The sequence below is a fragment of the Hippichthys cyanospilos genome, chromosome 11 (assembly GCF_059441005.1).
Source record: "Hippichthys cyanospilos isolate Australia breed blue-spotted pipefish chromosome 11, RoL_Hcya_1.0, whole genome shotgun sequence".
NCBI lineage: Eukaryota > Metazoa > Chordata > Actinopteri > Syngnathiformes > Syngnathidae > Hippichthys > Hippichthys cyanospilos.
Genome location: NC_142379.1, coordinates 5,963,142 through 5,987,648, shown reverse-complemented (window position 1 = coordinate 5,987,648; position 24,507 = coordinate 5,963,142). Strand labels below are relative to the sequence as shown.

Here is a 24,507-nt window from a genome sequence, read left to right as displayed (position 1 = left end):
TGACGGCGTGCCCTCAAATGTCATTTGTGGTGTTGCATGTCCAATGAAATGCGGTGTGTGTCTCCAGTCAAGTGTCCATAAATGGATTGTATTTTGAAGCAAATGCTTAAAAAGCGGTTGAAAATCGCAACTCTAACACACTAATCCTTTATCGGCAAATTACGCTCATCAAGTCGCACGCTCAACACGGTGGATTTATTTGCAATTTGTTCCTTCAGATGAGAAAGTGATGGCCGACGACGAATTCACGTGCGACCTCTTCCGCTTCCTGCAGCTGCTGTGCGAGGGTCACAATAACGGTGAGTCACTTCCAAGCCTAAGTGTCCGCTTCCTAATGCCTCTATCTGATTATTGTTATCGTCCATATATTTGATTTGACACATATCTGCGGTCATTCACTAGACTTCCAAAACTACCTGAGAACCCAAACCGGCAGCACCACCACCATCAATGTCATCATTTGCACCGTTGACTACCTGCTACGATTACAGGTAAGCGCCCGAAAAACAATATTATTATTACTATTGTTAATTATGCTGCAAAATCCACCTCATTGAGCAACCATTTTGTTGCTTTCTGTCCACTGAAAATGACATCACAGTTGTTCAGATGACCACAAATTCATTCAACTTTGAAATGTTTTGCAAAGGAGTCTCAATAACAAACTATCGCGAAACATTTCTTCATGTTCCAATTCATTTGCTTTTCATTTTGAAAAGGAAAATGTATTGTTCAATTAGATCTTCTGATACCCGCAGAAACCCTGTTAAAAAGTACCTTCACATGCCTCAATTTGAGCACCATTTGTCTAATTCATATTCCGCAAAAATTTAATTAATTACATACAATAACATTTCTTCATGTTCCAATTCATTTGCTTTTCATTTTGAAAAGGAAAATGTATTGTTCAATTAGATCTTCTGATACCCGCAGAAACCCTGTTAAAAAGTACCTTCACATGCCTCAATTTGAGCACCATTTGTCTAATTCATATTCCGCAAAAATTTAATTAATTACATACAATAACATTTCTTCATGTTCCAATTCATTTGCTTTTCATTTTGAAAAGAAAAATGTATTGTTCAATTAGATCTTCTGATACCCGCAGAAACCCTGTTAAAAAGTACCTTCACATGCCTCAATTTGAGCACCATTTGTCTAATTCATATTCCGCAAAAATTTAATTAATTACATACAATAACATTTCTTCATGTTCCAATTCATTTGCTTTTCATTTTGAAAAGAAAAATGTATTGTTCAATTAGATCTTCTGATACCCGCAGAAACCCTGTTAAAAAGTACCTACACATGCCTCAATTTGAGCACCATTTCTCTAATTCATATTCCGCAAAAATTAAATTAATTACATACAATAACATTTCTTCATGTTACAATTCATTTGCTTTTCATTTTGAAAAGGAAAATGTATTGTTCAATTAGATCTTCTGATACCCGCAGAAACCCTGTTAAAAAGTACCTTCACGTGCCTCAATTTGAGCACCATTTGTCTAATTCATATTCCGCAAAAATTAAATTAATTACATACAATAACATTTCTTCATGTTCCAATTCATTTGCTTTTCATTTTGAAAAGAAAAATGTATTGTTCAATTAGATCTTCTGATACCTGCAGAAACCCTGTTAAAAAGTACCTTCACATGCCTCAATTTGAGCACCGTTTGTCTAATTCATATTCCGCAAAAATTTAATTAATTAAAATATCATGCACCGTATAGACTAGAAAGATTTTTGGGGGACCAATTATAAGCTTGCGAATGTAACATGTCCAAAGTCAGAAAACAATGAGCTTTGACAGGGGATGCTGTTGTGTACCTTACATTGAAAAGATGTCTCTGTATGACCTCTTTTCATTCTGTGAAGCCCTTTGAGACTTCGGTGATTTAGGGCTATATAAATAAAATTTGATTGATTGATTGATTGAAAACAGGTGAGCTGTGATTGGTTGAGCCCTAAGCAAATGTGATATCATTTTCAGTTAACAGCCTGCGACAAAATGGCCGCCCTGAGAAGGATTTTGCTGATTGATTCATTTTCACAAGCGGTTAGAGTTTCTGAGGGTCCTTTGTGGAATGAAATGTCATCGTGCAGGAGTCCATCAGTGACTTCTACTGGTACTACTCGGGCAAGGACATCATCGACGAGCCCGGCAAGAGGAACTTCTCCAAAGCCATGACGGTGGCCAAGCAGGTTTTCAACAGCTTGACTGAGTACATCCAGGTAGGACACATTCACACCAACATGCAACCAATAGTTGGAACCCAAAAAAAAATTGGAGATGATTGCTTTTCAGTCTCTACTTGCTTTACTTTTCCACAAGTTGAAACCGAACTTCAACTGTGACCGAGAATTCTACTTTTGCTGCCGCTGATGGCGGAAGGTCAAAGTTCAAACCCGTCTTGTTCATCAGGGTCCGTGTACGGGCAACCAGCAGTCGTTGGCGCACAGCAGGCTGTGGGACGCCGTGGTGGGCTTCCTGCACGTCTTCGCTCACATGATGATGAAGCTGGCTCAGGTGCGACGCATCTTTTTTACATAATTGTCATTTCATATTTGTCAATTCACATCTGTGCTTATTATTTTTTCTGGAACCTCTTCTCGAGACTCTTGTTTCTTTTTCTAATCCCAAAATTCTACAAGATCAGCCCATGGATGATCATAAAGTAATAATTGGTGTCAATGAAGTATGTTGAGATGATGTACGGTTTTAAATGATTTTAAAGTGTTTTTTCTTTTTTAAATCATGTATAGTTTGTGGTTTAAATTATCATGATAAACAATTACTGTATAATAGAAATGGGCAATGAATCAAATTTAATTGCTTAGTTGGCCATTTTAAAAATGTAAAATGTGAAAATGAGCTAAATCATGTCATTGATGTCTTGCAAAACTGGCAGAATGCTAGACAAGTTTTTTAGGTACACGGTACATTGTTCATGATTATGATTTTTTTTTTTTAAGAGAACTCATTTTCTTCAACTCTCTCTTTTATCCTGCAGACTAAAGTATGTATTTATTTGAATTATTACTATATAATTTTAATAACGCTCCACCCCCTCCACTTTCGTTACTAAGTTTTATTCCTGTTTTGTTTTTGCCAGGTTGTTATGGCCTCTACTAGGATGCGCTTTGCTAACTCAATCTCTACCGTTGACGAAAATAGACGTCAAAGATTCATTTTTTTTATTGTGCTGATAGTTAACAGAAAATGCATAAAAGCACACATGAGGAATCCATATCCTTTTTGGACATTTACATTGACGATGAAGTACATATTTATTAAGTTGTATGTTGATATTAATAGGCTGCCTTAATGCACGATAATTAAGTTCTTCATTGTCATTTAGTGAAGAACTTATTTTGGAGTCCAAATAGCTTGCATCCTGTAAAGATGGTCAAAACAACCTTAAATAATAATCTTAATTATTCAATATTTCTTGTTTTGAGTTTTGGGTCATGTTGGTGGTTTTTCAGTAATGCAGCTGGCCTAATCCAAGATGCTCCTGTGTTTGTGTGCTTGCTTTCTCTTGTGTTTTCATAACTCTTTCAACAAGCGGCTCATGTTTTTGACATGTGGTGCTTCGCTAGTATACCCTAAATTTCGGACTGAAGACCTATTGAATACTCCCGAGGAAAATAACGCTTCCAACTCTTGCTTTACTGGTGGATTGCCTCCCTGGTGGCACTTAAAAAACAAACAAACTGCAGATTAGCTGCACTGGACAATAAACTGCAGGGCTCAAATCATGAGAAAAAAGTTGCAGCTTGTGGTCTGAAATTTACGGTACTTATTAATCTTAAAAGATACATGAAAATATCATTTATTTATTACATTTATTTACCCTCTTAGGGATTCTAATCCAATTTAATTTTGAGGCTGATATAGGGATCATATAAACAGTGAAAATTGATCATTAGTAACATTTTTTGTATCCCTGATAGATGCATCCTGATCCAGGACAACAAAATGGCGTAAGACTCTTTTTGTCCACCCCCAGCAATGCCATCCCATTGGAAACATCTACTAAATGCTACATCATTCCATTCCACACCAGTCCACAGGTGTCAAAATACACTCCTTGAGGGCCGGTATCCTGCTTGTTTTGAAACCAACTCTCTCAAACACATCGGATTCAAACAATTAGGATACCGGCCCTCGAGGACTGGAGTTCGACACCAATGAGTTAGACTTTCAACTGCTTCTGCGTTGTTTACATGTATCCATTTCCCTTTTCCCATTTCCCCTCCCCTTTTTGGACTTAACACACCCAGTCAAACTTGTCATGGGTGAATAAATGGCTCAATAACACGAGGGCAGAGTTAAGGATAGCCATCTGATTTTGATGACTTTGTATACATGCTCAATTTAAAGAGGCCATTTTTGATTTTTAGAAGCATAATAACGTTCGAAGCCATGAGGATAGTTACCGCATAAAGGGTAAGCAAAATTGTTGACCTGGATCCCATTAGAAAAATACCTCCCAAAACATCTTTGTATCAGACACACCTGACCAGGTTTATTTTCTTGTGCTTTTGTCCATACCTTATGCTTTTGCTGCATTTTATGACCTGCCGCAGGTTTTTAGTAAGTCATCGATTTCACGATCTGCTTCCATGTGCTACGCGCGTCTTTCTTGCTCCCGAGCTTTGATCGGTTTCAGGATAAAGCGGAGAAGCTGGTGTCAGAATTCACAGTGTCTGTCTTTCTGTCCTACTTTCTTTCACGTGTGCTTTTTTTTTTTTTTTTTGCTGTGTTTTAAATGTATTCTCCTTCCTAATATCTGCAAACCCAGGATCATTTTTGGAGTAGAGCTCTCTGTGAGGTAGCGTCTCTCAATGCTTTACCTTCTATACTGATCTTGGAATTAACAACTCCTTCCGTAAGGATCTGGTGTATTCCTAAAAGGATCATCTCAAAGGAATATTTTCTTTCTACTTTTTTTTTCTTTTCTGTTTTTGGGATTCTCGTCAGGACTCCAGTCAAATCGGGCTGTTGAAGGAGCTGTTGGATCTGCAGAAGGACATGGTAGTGATGCTTCTGTCTCTCCTGGAAGGTAAGCCGTCACTGTTTAGGTTCTTAACAGTAGTGGAAAAAAAGACCATTTTTTTAACTCATTGCTTGCACTGTGATTGGCCGATTCGTCAAGTAAGTTTTTCAACAAAGGCATAGAAGACGGTCTCACAAAAAAAAAGAAACCAAAACATTGTTTCACTCTACATTTTAGTCAGAAACCAGCTTGTTTCTGGTGAACCCAAAGCTAGAAACATCCTTTTTTTTTTCCTGGTCTTTCTTTGATGTTTGCTCATATTGTCACCGGAGGCTACTGTAGATTCTGTGATTCTTGAAAGATCATTCAGATTAAAACAGTGAATGAATCCCCGCTCACGTGCCTCCCCCTCCAGGCAACGTTGTGAATGGCACCATCGCCAAACAGATGGTGGACATGCTGGTGGAGTCCTCCAGCAACGTGGAGATGATCCTCAAGTTCTTTGACATGTTCCTCAAGCTGAAGGACATCGTGGCGTCGGACGCCTTCCGCGACTACGTTAGCGACCCCCGCGGGCTCATCTCCAAAAAGGACTTCTCCAAGGCCATGGACAGCCAGAAACAGTACTCCCCCTCGGAAATCCAGTTCCTCCTGTCCTGCTCCGAAGCCGACGAGAACGAGATGATCAACTTCGAGGAGTTCGCCGACCGCTTCCAGGAACCGGCCAAGGACATCGGTTTCAACATCGCCGTCCTCCTCACCAACCTGTCGGAACACGTGCCGCACGACACCCGCCTGCAGAACTTCCTGGAGCAGGCCGAGAGCGTGCTGAACTACTTCCGCCCCTTCCTGGGTCGCATCGAGATCATGGGAGCCAGCCGCAAAATCGAGCGCATCTACTTCGAGATCAGCGAGGCCAACCGCAATCAGTGGGAGATGCCGCAGGTGCGGGAGTCCAAGCGGCAGTTCATCTTCGACGTGGTCAACGAGGGCGGCGAGAGCGAGAAGATGGAGCTGTTTGTCAACTTCTGCGAGGACACCATCTTTGAAATGAACATCGCCGCCTCCATCTCGGAGCCCGAGGGCGAGGGGGCCGAAGAGGAAGACGACGAAGAAGAAGAAGAGGAGGCGGCCAAGGAGGGGGACGCCGGCGAAGGGGAGGAAGGCAACGGCGAAGCGGTCGCCCCCGAGTCCACCTCGGCTTTTGCCGACTTCCTCGCCAGCGTGGTCAACTTCTTCAATATGTTCACCTTCCGTAACATGCGGCGGCGCTACCGCAAACTGCGCAAGATGACGGTGAAGGAGATGGTGATCGGCCTGGCCACCTTCGTCTACACCGTCCTCATGGGCATCCTGATGTTCGTCTACAGCATCTGCAAAGGCTTCTTCATGCTCATTTGGAAAGCGCTTTTCGGAGGAGGCCTTGTGGAGGGCGCCAAGAAGATGACGGTGACCGAGATCCTCGCCAGCATGCCCGACCCCACGCAGGACGAAGTTCACGGCGACTTGCCGCCAGAGCCCGGAGCAAGAGAGGTTCAAGTTGCGGACGGCGTGGCTGACTTGGATGCGGGCGGAGGCGAGGAAGAAGAGGAGGACGGTGAGGAGCGGGAAGGGGGACGCCTGCCGGGCTTCAATGCTCCTGGCGGACTAGGAGACTTTGGAGAAACCACGCCGGAAGAACCGCCCACTCCTGAGGGCACTCCACTGCTCAAGAGAAAGCTAGTAAGTAGGCATAACAACTCTAGTAATAAGACTCGTCAGCACAAAGATTGTGTAAAATCTATTAATAATTCGGGTTAGGAAAAAATAAGTTGACCAGGTCGGGTCTGACAACTGTAGAAATAGCTCGACTTGAAGCTCCGCTGGAATTGTGTTGGCGCCACTGTTTTCAAAACAGACCAGTGCTGTGACAGTTGCCAAAAAGATAGATGCATGCATGCTTTTGAAAATGTGGGAGGAAACCAGAGTACCCGGAGGAAACTTACACGGGCACGGGGAGAACATGAATATTCCTTGCAAAGTGGACCTGGCATTTTACAGCTGTACTTTGACTTAAACAGAAAACGCTCATATACAAAACCATCTTAACGCACAGGTTCATTTGTTGTCTTGGTGCACCACATAGTGGCCAAACGATCAATTCTATTTGTGTCCTTAAAACACATTTATATTTATTACTTAGCGCGGTATTATCCAAGAACATAACCTGTCACTGCAAACAATCTATTCAAATAAGACGTGGCAGGCGAGCATGAAGAAGGAGCAGTAGAAGAAGAAAACTAACAGGAAGTTATTGACCTCATCACCACACTTTTTCTCATGCAATATTGTTGACGCATCATCTTTACATGTGTGATGTGCATATACATGATGTAGGTGTGAGCAAAATGGGCCTTGAATTATTATTACTGGCGCCGTAATGTTAATCACAATTGCTAACCGTGAAAAAAATATTTAAAAAATAAAATATCATGTGTTTTTTTCCATTTTGGAGTGCTGCATGGGGGGGGCTTGATATGATAGAATAAACAATTTTAAAATCATTCGATAGTGACAGCCCAACTTTTCATATTAGCATGTTTTCTTAAATGGTGGCCATTTTGTGCCTTCATCGCCATAGCTGACTGGAGAGGGCGAAGGGCAGGAAGAGGAAGGCGTTGAAATGGCTCCAACTGAAGAAGAAGTCGTTCCAGAGACAGAGAAAGCAGAGTAAGTAGTGGACTGATTTCGTCTAACATTTTGTTTTGTGTCAATATTACGAAGCGTGACTTCAAGAAGTATTCATTCATTGAAAGTTATATGAAAATATGTTCGCAGCACCGAGAGCGACGAGAAGAAGGCCGAGCCCGAGACTGAGGCCAAGGAGCCAGAGCCGGAGGAGCCCGAGGAACCGGCGGTGAAAACCAAGGTGAAGAAAGAGAAGAAAATAGCAGAGGAAGGTTTTGAGCTGTGGAACGAGCTGGAGGTCCAGAGGAACAAATTCATGGTGAGCAATTTACGGTTCTTAAACTTAAAGACCGCTCCAGAGAGCCTGCGCTTATTTCTCCAATTTCCATCCAGAACTACCTCTCTAGAAACTTCTACAACCTGCGCTTCTTGGCCCTCTTCATCGCTTTCGCCCTCAACTTCATCCTGCTCTTCTACAAGGTTCGCTTAGGGGGTGACCTGCGTCAAAAAATCTTTGATTGGACGTTTTGGTTACTTATGAAAAATGGTCAAATAAATGACATTAATAGTACTAAATAAGCACTGAATGATCCAACGTCTCCAGGTTTCGGACAGTCCACCGGGAGAGGAGGAATTGGAAGGATCGGGTGTGTTCGAGGGCGGCTCGGGACTGTTTGAAGGCTCCGGCGCTGATGACGAAGGATCCGGATTCGAAGACGGAGGAGAGGACGATGAAGACGAGGGCCCCCTGTACTATTTCCTGGAAGAGAGCACTGGCTACATGGAGCCTGCGTTGGCCTTCCTCAGCATCGTCCACACCGTCATCTCCTTCCTCTGTATCATCGGCTACAATTGCCTTAAGGTGAAATGTTTGCCTTCTCCTAAAACGGGGCTCTCGAACATATGGCCCGCGGCCCAGTTCTGGCCCACAAATGGGTTTAATCCGGCCCGCTAAAATGTTTTTGTAATGCAAAGAATAATGAGCTGAATATGACAAACTTGAAATGTTTTATGATTTCATGAGTAATGTTAATGTTTAATGACTAATAGTGATGTTGCACTCGTGATATTTCGAAACAGCATTAACTCTTTCAGTGGCAAGGACGCAAATGCTCGTCTTTTAAAATTGTGATAACAAGAATAAATAATACAATTCTCATCAAATACGTTTTTTTTATGGAGGGTAGCTGACAACCTTGACTAATGCTTACCTAATATAAGCCAATTGAGCACTGTAGTGATAACTGTGACCATTGGATGGCAGTGTTTCCACATACATAACAAAGATATTACCGACATGCAATTTATGTAAGGAATGGGTTAGCATGTTAGTTAGTAGCATTTTTTTGTTTTTGTTTTTGCAGGTTCCGCTGGTTATTTTCAAGCGAGAGAAGGAGCTGGCCAGAAAACTGGAGTTTGATGGCGTCTATGTGACGGAACAGCCGGAAGACGACGATATCAAAGGGCAGTGGGACCGACTGGTGCTCAACACTCCGTAAGAGCAAATCGTTCATATATTTTTGAATTCATCTGTTGATTGACGGGTTAGGGGGAATTTTATGTAAAGAAATATCAGAACTGCCATGGCCTCAGAGTATTCATCAGCAGGTATCAGCTAATCTAATTTAATGCATTTTTCAAATTAAGAGTAAATTAATTGGAACATGAAGTCAGCGTTTGCTAAATAAGGTTCTAGTTACTCCATTGCAAAATGCTGTAAGCCTTTATTTTGTTAGGTTTTACACGGATGTGCGTTCTCAGTTTGGTTAGGGGCTACGTGGCTTTTTAGCGTAACATTTACAATGCAACACATTGGCTCTCAAATTTAGCTACACTTGGGGGTTACCTCAGATTTGAACAGTTTCAGTAGGCACCAGCAAATTTAATTGAAAGCTTTTTAGTGCTGTGACAGGAACAGTACATTTGTTTTCAAACTAAGAGCAAATGAATTGGAAGATGAAGCACGTTGCAAAAAAGTATATGCTTTTATTTTGTTAAGTTTGTTAAGTTTTGTTAAGTTTTATATGGATTCGCATTGTCATTAGTGATGCAATTTTTGCATGACTGTATTTTGGATTTGCTGATCGAAATACGCTTAGAAATACCATCACAAATAGTACTAAAGTTTAATTTTCAGGTCTTTTTTTTTTGTTTAAAAACGCTTTGCCCAAATTGTGGGATACTTGGCTGAAAAACTATTTGACATCATCGAAAAACGCTTGAAAAGTGAAAGTATGATTTGCAATCCCTCATTTTTCTATGATTGCAGAACTTTCCCTAACAATTACTGGGACAAGTTTGTGAAAAGGAAGGTGAGTTCTTTTGCTTTTTTTTTTTTTTTTTTCAAAGAACCGATTGTGAGAGGATACTTTTGCACATTTGTCAGGTGCTGGATAAATACGGCGACATTTACGGACGGGAGAGGATCGCCGAGCTGCTGGGCATGGACTTGGCTTCGCTGGACGTCAGCGCCATGACGCACGATAAGAAGCCCGAACCCGACAACTCGGTCTTCAGCTGGTACGTTTGCGCTCTCGAGCGTCTCGGGAGGGGGACTGGAGTCACGTGACTTTGCGACCCGCATGACCTCTCCGCAGGATAACATCCATAGACATCAAATACCAAATCTGGAAGTTTGGCGTTGTGTTCACGGACAATGTGAGTTCAGGAAAGCAAAGCGTCTGGTTTGCTGATTGAAATTGTGCCATGTTTTCGGACTCTTTTTTTTTTTTTTTTCCCCCCTCCACCGATAGACCTTCCTGTATCTGGTCTGGTACATGCTGATGTCCATGCTGGGCCACTACAACAACTTTTTTTTCGCCGCTCACCTTTTGGACATCGCCATGGGCGTCAAAACCCTGCGCACCATCTTGTCCTCCGTCACCCACAACGGAAAGCAGGTGACAAAAGAAATGCCGAGCGCTATCAGGGTCCCGGAAGTAAACTTTAGTATGTCTTAAATTATATTAATTTATATGCAAAATAACTACTGCATAAAAATTAAAATGGAGTAACAAAAGTTAAAAAAAAACGGAATGCAAAAAATTGTATTCAGTTGAATTTTATTGATTTAATATTAATAAAATTATTATAATAAATTAATTAAACTACATTTTATTTGAATTATTTATTTAAAAAACTGAATTTAAATAATACCAAAAATAACAAATGTTTAGTTTATTTTTTTTAATAGTAATAAAATGAATATAATAAATTAAACACATTAAACTAAATATAACTTTTATTTTTATTTAAATTTTTAGTTCCATTGATTTTTTTTTATTTTTTAAGTTGTTTTTAAAATAATTTAGTAAAATTAATGAAATTAAACTATATAATTTTTATTTTTAGTATAGTATATATCCACATTTTCTCAAAGGACCATGTAAGACTTAATAAAATAAATAATACAAATAATAACGATATTTTAACAGGGGTTTTGCAGCTATCAGCAAATCTTAAATGAGTGCTTTATAGCGCTATGACAGGAACATACACAGTTTCTTTTCAAATTGAGAGCAAATTAACTGGAATCTGAAGCAAATTATCACTAAACTGTCTTATAACGGTGAATGTTGTTTGCTTTTATTTTGTTAAGTTTATCACGAATTTGCACTCTCATTAGTCATTAAATTTTGGAACGCCATTTGTCGTGGTATCTCGAGGAACCCCCAGAATATACAGTAGATTTTCTTAGTCCAGACTAACTAACTTGTTTTTGATTTATGTTCGTGTCCTCGGCAGCTGATGATGACGGTGGGTCTGCTGGCCGTGGTGGTGTACCTCTACACCGTGGTGGCCTTCAACTTCTTCCGCAAGTTCTACAACAAGAGCGAGGACGAGGACGAGCCTGACATGAAGTGCGACGACATGATGACGGTGCGTAGCGGGCGCGCCCAGCCGTCAGCGCCGCAACGTATATTGTAGGAGATATGCCCTACTTTACCCAAACGATACTCCTCAAGGTACTAGAGTCAAATCTCGGCCTGTTTAGTGTTTAGTTTTATTCTGTTAAATGAACAGCAGTAGGGTAATAGCGCGTTATGCTAGCTAGCAGGGATGGGGCGAGATCTTGTACAACGAGATCTCGTGAGATTTCTGGTCTGCACAGCTTGAGATCGATTATTTTTTGGCGCTCTCCAGTACTCTCCAAAATGTTGCCAAACATGCTGAGAAGCTTAAAATAAACATTACCACGTCAAATAATATATATAATATCATATGTTTTTATTTTGTTCCCGTGCAATGACCAACTTGACTCACAGACAGTTGCTCCATGAGTGGAGAGTCAACATTCAAATCACGTTCAATTGCTAAGTGCGCTCAAATTTACGCAGCGTCCAACATAAATTAGCCGCTAGCTAGCAGCGCTCAATTGCTCCATAAGTGGAGAGGCAACATTCAAATCACATTCAATTGCTAAGTGCGCTAAAATTTACGCAGCGTCCAACATAAATTAGCCGCTAGCTAGCAGCGCTCAATTGCTCCATATCGCCTGGTGGAGCATTCAGATTACATTTCAAAGGCTTTTTAATGACGGCAAATTACTCACTTTAGGTCTGAAAGCCTGTAGGTTGCCGTTCATACTGATCACATTTGAACAAACCAAGCTGACTCAAATGTGTACTGGTTGTTATGTTATTTTATTGAGAATTATTTATGGGGAGAGAGTTGTCTAAAATCTCAATAAAGAATTGTAAATCGTCAAAAAAATTAGTTTAAAAATGGTGATTTATAATTGCCGTTGAATGTGAATTTTGGTCTTCTGTGTTTACGTTTGTGGGTTAGCAGCTAACATAGCTAGCCAAACGAAGATGTTGTTTATTATTCATGTTGAGTGTCCTGGCTCCTTTCCCTTGGCAGTGCTACCTGTTCCACATGTACGTCGGCGTGCGGGCCGGCGGCGGCATCGGAGACGAGATCGAGGACCCGGCCGGGGACGAATACGAGCTCTACCGAGTGGTCTTCGACATCACCTTCTTCTTCTTCGTCATCGTCATCCTGCTGGCTATCATTCAGGGTAGGAACTTCAGTGTGGTGCTTCTAAGGAAACTAAGCGCAGTGTGAAAAGTCTTTTTATTCAATTGTTATTTTAACGATCCCATTTGTGATCTTCCAGGTTTGATCATTGATGCGTTCGGGGAACTGAGAGACCAGCAGGAGCAGGTCAGGGAGGATATGGAGGTGAGTTGACGCAACTTACCGCTGGCTTCCTTTCGTTATTTTTTGCGGAGTCAGTCCTCAGTGATTTGTTTGTTTGTTTTTTCAAAAGATCATCACTTTACGGCAACGCCTACTCGATATATTGCAATAACACTCCCATACGCAGTCTCAGCGTGGAGTCTAAAGCCATCCAACAGCCTGTTAATACTCGGTCTTGTTCAGCCGCAAACAAAGGTTCTTTTGCTTAGAACTGAAGCAGATTTAGTCCCTCTATCTGACCGTGAGGTCAGTATGTTTATGGATGTGAGTGAGAGAGCTGTGCGGAGACGTACATGTGGGGGAGGGGGAGGGTGCGTGAGCGGATGCATGAGTTGCTTTGACACCGATTGTGTTCTTTGCCTGCAGTCTCTCGCATGAACACGGTCTTGCGTTTGACGCGGCGTCTCGTCTCTCGTCTCTCCCGCAGACCAAGTGCTTCATCTGCGGGATCGGGAGCGACTACTTTGACACGACGCCGCACGGATTTGAGACGCACACTTTAGAGGAACACAACTTGGCCAACTACATGTGAGAGATTTTTCATATTTTTGAGTCAACCGTATCCGTATGAGTGTGATTATTTACCAACGCAGTCCGCAATCCCCAAATTGAGGCAAGCCATGTACCCGCAATTTAGAACCGCTGAGACCAATTATTTATTTATTTTTATCCAATCAAATCATTCAATCCCAGGTACTTATAAATATATTTCTTATTTTGGTTTTCAATTTTTTTTTTGATAAAGGAGTGTCTAAAAATGTTTGTTACTAGATAAATTAAGCACTAAAGTGATCAATTACTTTGGGTAGTCTACTACTAAAGTAATTTATTACTTTACCTAAAGTAATTAATTTCATTGTTAATTTAACATTTAAGTAATTGGTACTAAATGTACTTAAGTAATCAATTAATGGTTAGAAATTCATTACTTTAGGTACTAAATTATTACTTTCGTACCTAAACTAAACTAACCCTAACTAAATGTTGGTTACTTAAGTACTAAAATTAAAAAGTAGAAAAAGTACAAAAGTAATTGTTTACTTTAGTGCGTAATTCATTTAGTATAAGCCCTTTTTAGTCATTCCTTTAGCCCAGCTAAAGGAATATATTTTTGAAAATATCCCCCCCATAAAAATTTTAGTCTACCTTAAACTGTATCCTGTTTAATATTAACAAAAGCAAAAAGCAATATAAATTAACTTTCAACAACTTCGTTTTGACTTTTTACAGCGTTTATACAGGTTACAGGTTAGTCTAAAACGGAGAAAAAGAGAAAACTTTTTGCACCCCCCACTCAGATGCTAAATATGATTACTATCTAAAAAAGTATACCTAAAACTGTATCCTTTTTAACATTAAAAAAAAACTTGACTCTAAATAACATAAAAATGGTCATATTCACACCATATTCAATCCCATTTTTTTAAATGCAGCTCATATTCCTTTTAAGTTTTTAACCAGCGTGTGTTAATTATTCCCTCGTCGTGGTCTCGCAGGTTCTTCCTGATGTATCTCATCAACAAGGACGAAACGGAGCACACGGGCCAGGTCAGCCAACCACGTCCTAACTTGCATTTCCCAGAATTTTTGAGCCGCGTTTGATTTTTTTTTAGGAGTCGTACGTTTGGAAGATGTACCAGGAGCGCTGCTGGGACTTCTTCCCCGCCGGCGACTGTTTCCGAAAGCAGTACGAGGACCAGCTGGGATAACGCCGACCACGGAACCGTCGGAAACGAGAAGCCTGCAACGCTATGCACGATTTGGATCCAAATTTCGGCAGACAAATGAGATGACGACAGATAGGCCTTTTTTTTTTTTTTTTTTTAAACGGTCACGTCTGTAGATTGCCTTGCTTCTACACTTGCGTGCAAACACACTGGATACTGTTGTTAGCGTCACGGCTCGTCCGCACTCCGAACTGTGCCTAAACGCATCGCGTTCATCAAACATAACCAATGTGACCGTTGAGATGACGTCTTTTAGTGCCTATAGCAAAGTCACTGCTTTTTTTTTTCTCTTTTTTTTTTTTACTGTTTAAATGGGAGGGAAGATGGTTAGGAAACAGGGCTTAGCAATTTTTTTTCACCCTAGCCGACCGCAACCAATGAAAACTACAGTAAATGAGCTAATACCATTTTTTTTCCATTTTCAATTTTCCAGGAGTGTAGAAACTCACTCACTGCAAGCTTAATTAAAATAAATCTTCTATAGCATTGGAGCCCAGTAATAGATTTTTGACGTCGATAGTCGTCAATGGCATTGGATGAGTTGCAGAACTCAAGGCAAAAAAAAGAAACAAAACAAAAACAAAAAACGTTAATAGTCCTGTACTGCCCTCTACTGGTGAACCGTGACACTTGCAATGCAAGTCGAGGGCAGTGAAGTTCAGTCATAGGCTTGGATCATATTGGATATTCATATTGCATTATATGCAAATAAATAAATAGAATTTAAAAAAAATAGTTCCGCAATAGTTGTTCAAGCATAAACATCCATAAACTATGTCAATATTTCATGAATAAATCTACTTGTCCTTACATTTACATGCAATTTTTTAATCCCACTTTTTGGATCTATTTTTTCCCATCTTTTAATGGACGTGGCCACCTCGTAAATGGAAATTGGCCCAGTGTTGCGTTTGGGAAATGTACCTTGTGACAAAGGCCCGCCTCCAAGTTTTCTGCCTTTTTACTTTAAAGTGATTTTAAAAAATAGACTTTGCCCACTTTTTTGAACCTAAAAGTTCATTAACTTTTCAGTCGACCAAATTCAATTGACTGTAGCTCATGACCGCTAACGGAGAAGCTAATTTGAGTTAAGGGTGAGTTCTAAGCCGATGGTTTTAAGCAGTTTAAAAAATAATCATAATAACTGCGCACTTCAAACCCAACTGTGAGTTGAATCTTAAAAATAACCTAATACGAGTTTTAATCCAGCAGTTTTAGGATGTAACAAAATTGTACTTTGGCGCCCTCAGGTGGCTTGTTGATGCAAGTACATATGTCGCATTGAGAGGTCGATTCTTTAAATCTGACTGGCTTTGTTCAAAGGACAAACACGCTTTGCTGCTATCTTGTGGCATCCCGAGACAATTACATGCTTTTTATTTTATTTTATTTTTTTTTGGGGGGGGGGGGGGGGGGGGGGGGGGGGTCCAGTCCCGATTCTCAGTTATTGAGGCTTGATAAAGCTTCAAATTTTTGCTTTAATCGAGGTCTGCTTTTTTATTATTTTATTTGTTTTTTTTTGATACAGCATCATTTCACTGCTGTTTTGCGGAAACCCAGTTTACGAAAAATTCTCACGGAGGAACGAGCATAGTATCATCGACGGTATGAATCAGCTGTACAGACACTTTGAAGTCTTATGGATTTATTTATTGTTTCTACGCCGACGCCCGTTTTGGGCGTGCAGGAGCGAATGTACGCATTAAAAAAAGGCATATTTTACATACCAGATATAAACATCTATTTATTTTTTTCTTTGGAGGACTCCCAACATTTCACACGCGGTTCGCCGCGATGTGTGTGTGTGTATATGTGTGTGTGTGAAGATGACTCTCAGGTGTGAAGACGCAATTTCGGCTGCCTTCAAACCGACATTTGACTGAACTCTGTTTTGCTCTCGCAATAAACGTGTTCACTCAGAAAGTAGACGTCATTATTTGCATACCCGTTACATTGTTTTTTTTTTAAAAATAAAAACAAATCTCCTGAATTTGTATTCCACAAATGCAAGGGAATGATACAAGAATGATTTGTAGCGAGTCCAAAAATTGAGCTAAACTGTATTTTTTTTTTCACTTATTAGCCTATTTTAGTCGATTTTCAGTTAGCAAAATTATAGAAACGACTTTTTACATCGGTTTATGTATAAGTGGGGGCGAGAGTAAATCTAGGAATGTATTTATTTTTAAAGGCCCAAAAGGTAACATAAATACAGCCAGTAAGAGAAAGTTTGTTTTAGATTAATTGGTTAAAATCGCTAGCCATATAAAAGGTGATATAACTTAGCGATGTAAAATAAATAAATAAAAGTAAAATACCTGAATATGTTGCTACTTTTTTTTTTTTTTTGAAAAAGATTTTGGTGTAATTTTGAATTACCCTTAGTTCTTATCGTTTTTTTTTTTTTTTTTTTTTTTTTAACACAAATGTAATTCTATGGAGTACTTTTGGCACAAAAACGCCATTTTCAAAATGCTGCCAAATTGGCTTGAGTGCACTTGATTTTCTTGCGCATTGATGATTTCTGCCAACTTTTGTGGAAATCAAACATAAGCTCAAGGTCAAACTTGGATAGAACACACGGTAATCAACGTGAAGATAAGCGCTTTTGTTTGTTTTGGGTGGACCGCATTCCACTACTCATACGCTTTTTTTTTTTTAACGGCACTTTTATCATTTACAAACATGCACAAAAAAGCCTTACTATACATAGCATTCTATTTTTTTTTTGTTGTTCTTTAGAAAAATGCCTTCCTATACAGTTTTTTAATGCCTGACTTTACATATGTCTGTTTTTTTTTTTTCCCAAGGAAAAGAATGACTTGAAAATGCCTTCTCATACATGGTTAATTCTTCTGGGAAAAAAAAAAAGTTGTCCTATGATCTAGTGGGGTGTGTAGTCAGAAGTGTTGCATATGAGGCAGAGGTTTAAAGCAGCGATCCCACCGCGGTGGCAAGCTCCCTCCGCGCTCCTCCCTCTTGACCCGCTTGCTATAAAACACGGCGCAGCGCCGTTGCGCTCACCCAGCGGTCGGCACGTCTCAACCATGTCCTTCGTGGCCCCTCCCGGTTACCAGCCCGTCTACGGCCCCGTGAGTAGACCTCTGTTTTCTTTGAGCGCTTTTCTGCTTTTTCGAATCATATTGATTCTTTTGTTAAAGAAAAAAAGAAGTATCACCTGTGCGCCCCCAGTGGACAAATTGAGCAAGCGCGGCAGACCAGATTAGACATAGCGACAGGCCAGTTGCGGCCCGCGGACCGTACATTAGACACCTCCGGCTTTAAAAGTTGAATTTACAGTTTTGATCTCTTGGGCTTCAACGCAGAACGATGTGAAATTGTTTCCAGAGCATTCCCTACTTGGGGCCCATCTACGGAGGTCTGAGGGAGGGAGCGTCCATCTACATCCAGGGCGCGGTTCCGGATCACATCACCAGGTGATTTCCGCGTGCTGACTTGTGGCAACGGCGGGACCGGGTGCGCCATTTGTTCTTTTCTTTCCAATGAAGGAAATAAAAGGTGCTTTTATCGCATTCCCCGCCCTTCGCAAAGTGGGCGTGGCCATCGGCAAACAGAGCAAGCCACATCTTTGGTTTAATGGGAGGCCCAACCCAAACTGTTTGCTTAGGGCACGGGTGTCCATGACTTATTTGCGGCCCGCTATATAACATATTGGATGATCTGAAATGATATGATATGGTCTAGGTGATAATGGTGAAAAATGTAACATTGTATGAACTAGAATGATGTGGATGATAGTGGTGAAAAATGTGCAAAATTATAGTGAAAAATGCGTAGTTTCATTGGACGAACTGATATGGATAGAACTGATATCCATAATGATATGGAGATGTGCAATACTATGGTAAAAAAAGGGTCATAATAATGAGTCATATGGAGTGATTTCAGATGACCTGAAATTATATGTAATGATGTGCAAACACAACATAACAAAACATACCATTATGGTGAAAATGTGTAATGATATTGGAAGAACTAGAATGGTGTAACGTGTTGATGTGGTGCAGTAACATATCATAATAAATGCAATGGAATAATATTGGATTATCTGAAAATATATGTAATCATGTGGATGATCCTGTTGAAAATGGTTAAAATAAAGTGCCATCCTATTGAATGATGTTGAGTGATACTGAAGATTTGGAATGATGTGAAATGAATTTGGTGAAAATGTGCATTGTGGTGGAAATGATATGAAATGACAGACTTTGAATGAAAGGTAATGGTGTGGAAAATATTGAAAAATAGCAATAAGGTAAAAAGTTTTGATACTATTGAATGATATTGAAATATATCGAATGATGTCAAAGGATATTGATTGAATGAAGTGGAATATTATGGTAAAAACTAAAAAATGATATTGAAAAATTTGGACACTGACAGATATGGAGTAATATGGGATGATGTGGAAGATATTGTGAAAAAGAGACTATACTCAGAATAAAATGTGTCACGATATTGAATGATAGGGAATGACATGAAAGAAATGGAATCATGATGTGGAATGATATTTATTGAATGAAACTGAATATTTTGTTTGAAATTGTGCAATGTGTTTGGAACGAATATATATCGAATATATCGGTAGACCTCCAGTGGTACCAAAAGATACGGAATGATGATCAATGATATTGAAAGATTTGGACTGAGTTGGAAAATCCTGGTTACATAATTTACGTCACCTCGTCTCCGACAGGTTTTTTGTCAATTTGGTGTGTGGACCGTCCGAGTCCAGCGATGTAGCGCTCCATTTCAACCCGCGCTTCGACGGCTGGGACAAGGTGGTCTTCAACACCCGCCAGAACGGCGCCTGGGATGCGGAAGACAAGATCCGCGACATGCCCTTCAGCAAGGGCAAAGCCTTCGAGATGGTCATCGTGTGCTCCGCCGAGGGCTATCAGGTCCGAGCGGATTCGGCACGCGCGTGCCCGACCGAGCGTCCGTAACCTTTGACCCAAATTGTCTCTGCAGTTCAAAATCAACGGGAAAGAATTCCACGTCTTTAAACATCGCCTCCCTTTAGCGAGAGTGTGCGGCATGCACATTGATGGAGACGTTTCCATCCAGACCATTAACGTCATCGGGGTGAGATGAATTTCTCTCTGCTGCTAGGCGAAACTAACAGCCCTTACTGTTGCATTGATGCATGGCGCCATCTACTGGTCAGGAAGACTTACTGAGTTCTGACTTCGTTTTTGGGCCTTAAGTCTTGGTGACCCTCCTGAGTAGTCGATACTTTGAAATAGAACTGTACAATGGCCTTAATTCCAGGAAAACCGGAGAATTACTTTCCCAAGAAATACATTTACATGCTATATGATAGATTGATAGATGGATGGATGGATGGATATAGTTAGCTTGCTAGCAGCTATGTAAAGTTAGCTAGCGAGCTTGCTAGCGTGCTAGCTCGCTATCTTGCGAGCTAGCTAGATAGCTAGATAGATAGCGTGCAAGCAAGCACACTTGCTAGCAAGACAGATTGATAGATGATACAGTTAGCTTGCTAGCAACTATGTAAAGTTAGCTAGCAGGCTTGCTAGCGTGCTAGCTCGCTATCTTGCGAGCTAGCTAGCTATATAGCTAGATAGATAGCGTGCTAGCAAGCACACTTGCTAGCAAGACAGATTGATAGATGATAGATACAGTTAGCTTGCTAGCAATTATGTAAAGTTAGCTAGTGAGCTAGCTAGATAGATAGATAGCTAGGTAGCTAGATAGCGTGCTAGCAAGACAGATAGATTGATAGATGATATAGTTAGCTTGCTAGCAACTATGTAAAGTTAGCTAGTGAGCTTGCTAGCGTCCTAGCTAGCAAGATAGCATGGTATATAATAGCTAGTTAGATAGATGGATAAAACTATACAAATCATAAGCGCATATGTGTAACTTGACTGGTGTTTTTTTAGGGTGGCGGCATGGGTGGTGGAATGGGGGTAAGTCCATTTTGAGGGAGCTTCTTACTATTATTGTTTTTCATTCCCTTACACTGATTGTTTTTCATATTGATATGTAAACTTTTCCCACATGCGGCAGCAGCAGGGAGGATACCCAGGAGACTGCATGGGGGTGCGTATAGTTCTTTATTTATGTACTTGTTTCTCGACTTTCATTTCAAAATAGCAGAAAATTCAGGAGCCTTGTAATCGTGGCCATAATAATGAATTAACACGCACACAAAATGCTCATTTGTAGCTTTGTTCCAATGAAAATTTGAATATCTCTGCACATTAATGGAGTGCACCTTTAAAAGAGAAGGGAATACGCTCCATTTGCTTACCTAACTGTTCAGGAATTCCATTAACGTTCCTCATCAACGTTTTGTGCGCACAATATAGATTTTTATGACCAAAAAAAGCATTTAGTGGAAACATCACAACTACATTGTAGCATTACCAATATTAAAATGATTTTTTACTGTCATATCTGAGGCTTCGTGTGTATATGTGTGCAGATCCCGTCAGACTTTTTTTTCATTTCTTCTTCATGTGTTTAAACACTTGAAAAAATAATAATTCAGTCATGAGATCCCCTTTTCTCATAGGGAGGATATCCAGGAGATTGTGGAGGGGTAAGTTTTACTTAAAAAGCTATTTGCGTTCACTAGTGCAGTATGTCCTGGCTGAATAATAAGGAAACGCATTTAATCATATTTTTGGTAATAATGTTGAATCATATTTTATACATTACAGCAGAAGACAAAGAAAATAAACTAGTTTTTTTTTTTCCTGGCAGGGTTGCTATCCTGAAGGCAATATGGAGGTAAACACATGTTTGATTATTTTTCAATCATGTTTCCGAAACACGTTTGGACTGGTCACTTCATTAGGTACACATCAGAATTGCTGATGTGGTTTAATGTTTATTTTACATGTTTGTCTTTTTTAAATCCTATGATTTCATGCACTTTGCCCAAGACTAATTTTCCCTTGGGGACAATAAATCTTAGCTTATCTTACCTCCTCACTCAATTATTTATTTTTTGTCAGGGTGGATTCCCAGGATCAAATCTGCCGGTGAGACCGCGTGACTGCATGTGTCACATTAGGATTACTTTTGTAATCTTTGTAATCTTATATCTGTCGTGTTACTGCAGAATATGGGCGGCCAGCCAATCTACAACCCTGTAAGTACTGATTGTGGTCAAAGGTCATCCTGTGCTACTGGTTGTTTGCAAAATCTGTTAACGGTTTTATTTTTATTAATAATTATTTTATTATTTGTAATATTTTTGTATCTATTTTTATAATAATTATTCCACAGGAAAATATCAATTGTTTTCTTTCCTTTGGCATCTTAAACAATCCATACCGACTAAAAAACAATTTGCAGCTCTGGGGGGAAATTTTAAATAAAAATTAAGAGATAGAGAGACCTAAAAAAATGCTTTATTATTTTTCTATTGTTTTTTTTTATCATTTTTCTTTTTTTTAATCTGAGTTTACTTGTATCTAATGAAAGAACTACTTAAAATCTTTTTCAGTGTATGCAGTGAACCTTTTTTCACCATTCTTATGTATTTTGTTCATTTAATAACTCAATTAACACACTAATCAATTAGAGCAAAGCAATACTACTTCAAAAAATAAGTTTGATGAGCAAATTTTAAGAAAAAAAAAACATTGTAAAGATTTTTGTACCAAAAACATTGAAGTATGGGAATAAATGATCACCTTGTTAGTTTACTTTTTGTGCATCGTGTGAGTTCTTTTGTGGTTTGCACCTTCAGCCAATCCCGTACTCGTGCGTGATCCCCGGTGGAATGTTCTCCAAAAGGACTGTCATCATCCGTGGTATGGTACCCTACAAGGCAAACAGGTACGGTTTTAGCCAATCTTCCGTAACAACATTCATCCAATTCCACTTCATTATTCCAAAAATGATTAACTTATCAGAAATAATGCATCCGAGTCCATCTCCGAATATCTCTGTCAGCGACGTAGTGTGACACAAGTTACAGTGAGCCTGTGTATCCAGTTCTAATCGGCTGTGACCACACCCACAGCGGTGCAGCCCTCCCTCATCCGCGATTGAACATGAATGAAGAGTAAGAAGATGTTTGTTTTAGGTTCAGCATCAACTTCCTGACGAGCAGAAGCGGTGACATCGCTTTTCACATGAACCCGCGCGTGAAGGATGGCGTGGTGGTGCGCAACAGCATGATGGGGGGCCGCTGGGGCACAGAGGAACGCCAGCTTGGGGACAACCCCTTCAAGGATGGCCAGTACTTTGATGTGAGTTTCCATCAAAACACGGCCCAATTCACTCATTTAATCCCCAAAATGTAGCTTTCTGTCTTGTGTTTGGCTAAAGGAGTGTATAAATATTCCTTTTTACTAAATGAAAATCATCAATTCCTTAGATAATCAAGTACTAGATTACTTTAGGAGGTTACTTTAGACCCCAAATTGATTGATTACTTTAATACTTAAGGACCGCAAATAATCAAATCATTCAGTATTTATTAACCAAAGTAATTGTACTCTAGCGACGTGAATTGTTGCATGAATTGTACCCTTTTGCTTCTAAAACCAAATGATCTTAATTCACCAATGTGTTTTAAATAAAAATTGTTGTACATAGTTTTTTTTCAACCGTCCTTTAGTAATCAAAACTTAGTACATAAAGATTAATTTAGTACTTTGTTTTTTGTTAATCCTCCATCTAAATGTAGACCCTTATTTTGCCAATTGAAAATGAAACATGAAAGTAGCTAGTATTGAATATCAGGAATCTTAAAAAAATGTAAAAATATATCTTCCGGATTCAAAGTTTTTACTATGTGTAGATGTAAAGTGCATTTTGCCTTTTGTTACAATTTGACGATGAGTGCATTAGTTTACGAAGACTCTGCCACATCAAATATGGCGGACATGCTTACGACCGGAAACGTGTTCTACGTAGCGATTTAACGGGATAGTTTCAAGATTACGGTCTTCATTGTCTTCATCGAACGCTTTCCTTGACTGCGAACCAAAATGAAACGAACCAATAATTCTACCTTTGGTTACGTTTATTAGCTGCATTTAAATGAAATGTTCACAATCACACGTATTTTACTGATCCCAGATCTGTTTGCGTATGGCTAGCTAAATTGGAGGTTAGTTTACCTGTCTGTGAGTTTAGTTGTGGTAAAGAAAAGCAGACGTTATCGCTGTTGAGTTTGTACTCTAAGAGTTGGAAACCAGGCGTTTTTTCTTCTTGTTTTTGCCAACGTCGTCGACTAACTCGAATTAATTTCTATCGCTGCTGACGTCACGATTTTACAGGTGGCGTCGATTGGGTTGCCAGATTAGAATTAATCAAACGAAATCCCTCTTTTTTTCTTTCTTTCCTTCCTACAATGGCAACCTGTGTTATTATTCCAAGCTAAAATGTCAAGTTAAATCATTTAGATCAAATACCGAGTCAAAGTGTTCTCACGTTTTAGCAATTAAGTCTTAAAAATGACTCAAGTCAAATGACTGTCAATTTCTGCCATCTAGCGATTAATAGTAGAATTACAGTTGATATAAATAGTTGTTTTGTTTTTGTTTGTTTTTTTTTTTTTTTGTCTTTTTGGGGGGTAGGGCGTGACAGTGTGCCTGAAATGCACCACAAAATTAAACTTTTCTTATTTTGGGGGGGCAAGTTGTCCATCCGCTGTGGCAGGGACCGCTTCAAGGTGTTCCTCAACGGGCAGCCGCTGTTCGATTTCAATCACCGCATGCGTGACGTCAACGAGATCGACAAACTGGAGGTGGCGGGCGACGTGCAGATTTCTTACATCCACTTCTGAAATCCCGGAAGTTCTATCACCATGGCAACCAACGCAACAACAACAAAAAGTGTGTCCGGAGATACTTTATCAAAGCGTGACAAATAAAGTCTGCTGTTTTCACTCAATG

General features: G+C 39.8%; 2 protein-coding genes across 3 annotated transcripts in view; both read left to right on the top strand.

Annotated features, from left to right (window-relative positions):
- The window catches only part of ryr1b (ryanodine receptor 1b (skeletal)), a 68,242-nt gene extending 52,235 nt beyond the window's left edge, over positions 1–16,007 (top strand). The window contains exons 86-108 of the mRNA XM_088428281.1: positions 219–299; positions 403–491; positions 2,110–2,238; positions 2,429–2,533; positions 3,961–3,990; positions 4,812–4,841; positions 4,991–5,072; positions 5,422–6,728; positions 7,627–7,715; positions 7,824–7,992; positions 8,067–8,153; positions 8,278–8,535; positions 9,038–9,168; positions 9,943–9,985; positions 10,060–10,193; positions 10,271–10,331; positions 10,427–10,573; positions 11,418–11,552; positions 12,537–12,693; positions 12,793–12,857; positions 13,303–13,403; positions 14,372–14,423; positions 14,489–16,007. Of these exons, the coding sequence (XP_088284407.1) occupies positions 219–299; positions 403–491; positions 2,110–2,238; positions 2,429–2,533; positions 3,961–3,990; positions 4,812–4,841; positions 4,991–5,072; positions 5,422–6,728; positions 7,627–7,715; positions 7,824–7,992; positions 8,067–8,153; positions 8,278–8,535; positions 9,038–9,168; positions 9,943–9,985; positions 10,060–10,193; positions 10,271–10,331; positions 10,427–10,573; positions 11,418–11,552; positions 12,537–12,693; positions 12,793–12,857; positions 13,303–13,403; positions 14,372–14,423; positions 14,489–14,584 (3,578 nt within the window). The 3' untranslated portion in view covers positions 14,585–16,007. The remainder of the gene's footprint in view (positions 1–218; positions 300–402; positions 492–2,109; positions 2,239–2,428; positions 2,534–3,960; positions 3,991–4,811; positions 4,842–4,990; positions 5,073–5,421; positions 6,729–7,626; positions 7,716–7,823; positions 7,993–8,066; positions 8,154–8,277; positions 8,536–9,037; positions 9,169–9,942; positions 9,986–10,059; positions 10,194–10,270; positions 10,332–10,426; positions 10,574–11,417; positions 11,553–12,536; positions 12,694–12,792; positions 12,858–13,302; positions 13,404–14,371; positions 14,424–14,488) is intronic.
- A 1,536-nt stretch (positions 16,008–17,543) lies between these two features.
- LOC148415598 (galectin-4-like) lies at positions 17,544–24,505 on the top strand. 2 transcript variants are annotated; one of them, XM_088427530.1, is made up of 13 exons: positions 17,544–17,694; positions 17,951–18,039; positions 19,320–19,524; positions 19,595–19,708; positions 20,530–20,556; positions 20,660–20,689; positions 21,165–21,191; positions 21,356–21,382; positions 21,610–21,636; positions 21,717–21,746; positions 22,350–22,438; positions 22,689–22,854; positions 24,252–24,505. In XM_088427530.1, exons 1-13 carry the CDS (start codon positions 17,650–17,652, stop codon positions 24,396–24,398), a joined length of 1,023 nt encoding a protein of 340 aa, XP_088283656.1. In that variant the 5' UTR covers positions 17,544–17,649; the 3' UTR covers positions 24,399–24,505. The 2 variants fall into 2 exon arrangements, with proteins under 2 accessions (XP_088283656.1, XP_088283655.1); XM_088427529.1 differs by having other exon boundaries at positions 20,657–20,689.
- Positions 24,506–24,507: the final 2 nt, after the last annotated feature.

Bases quoted from the DNA above. Each gene is read 5' to 3' on its own strand.
- LOC148415598 (XM_088427529.1), top strand. From the start codon at position 17,650: ATGTCCTTCGTGGCCCCTCCCGGTTACCAGCCCGTCTACGGCCCC. The intron at 18,040-19,319 runs GTGATTTCCGCG...CGTCTCCGACAG, and splicing joins GTTCCGGATCACATCACCAG to GTTTTTTGTCAATTTGGTGT. The intron at 20,690-21,164 runs GTGCGTATAGTT...CTTTTCTCATAG, and splicing joins ACCCAGGAGACTGCATGGGG to GGAGGATATCCAGGAGATTG.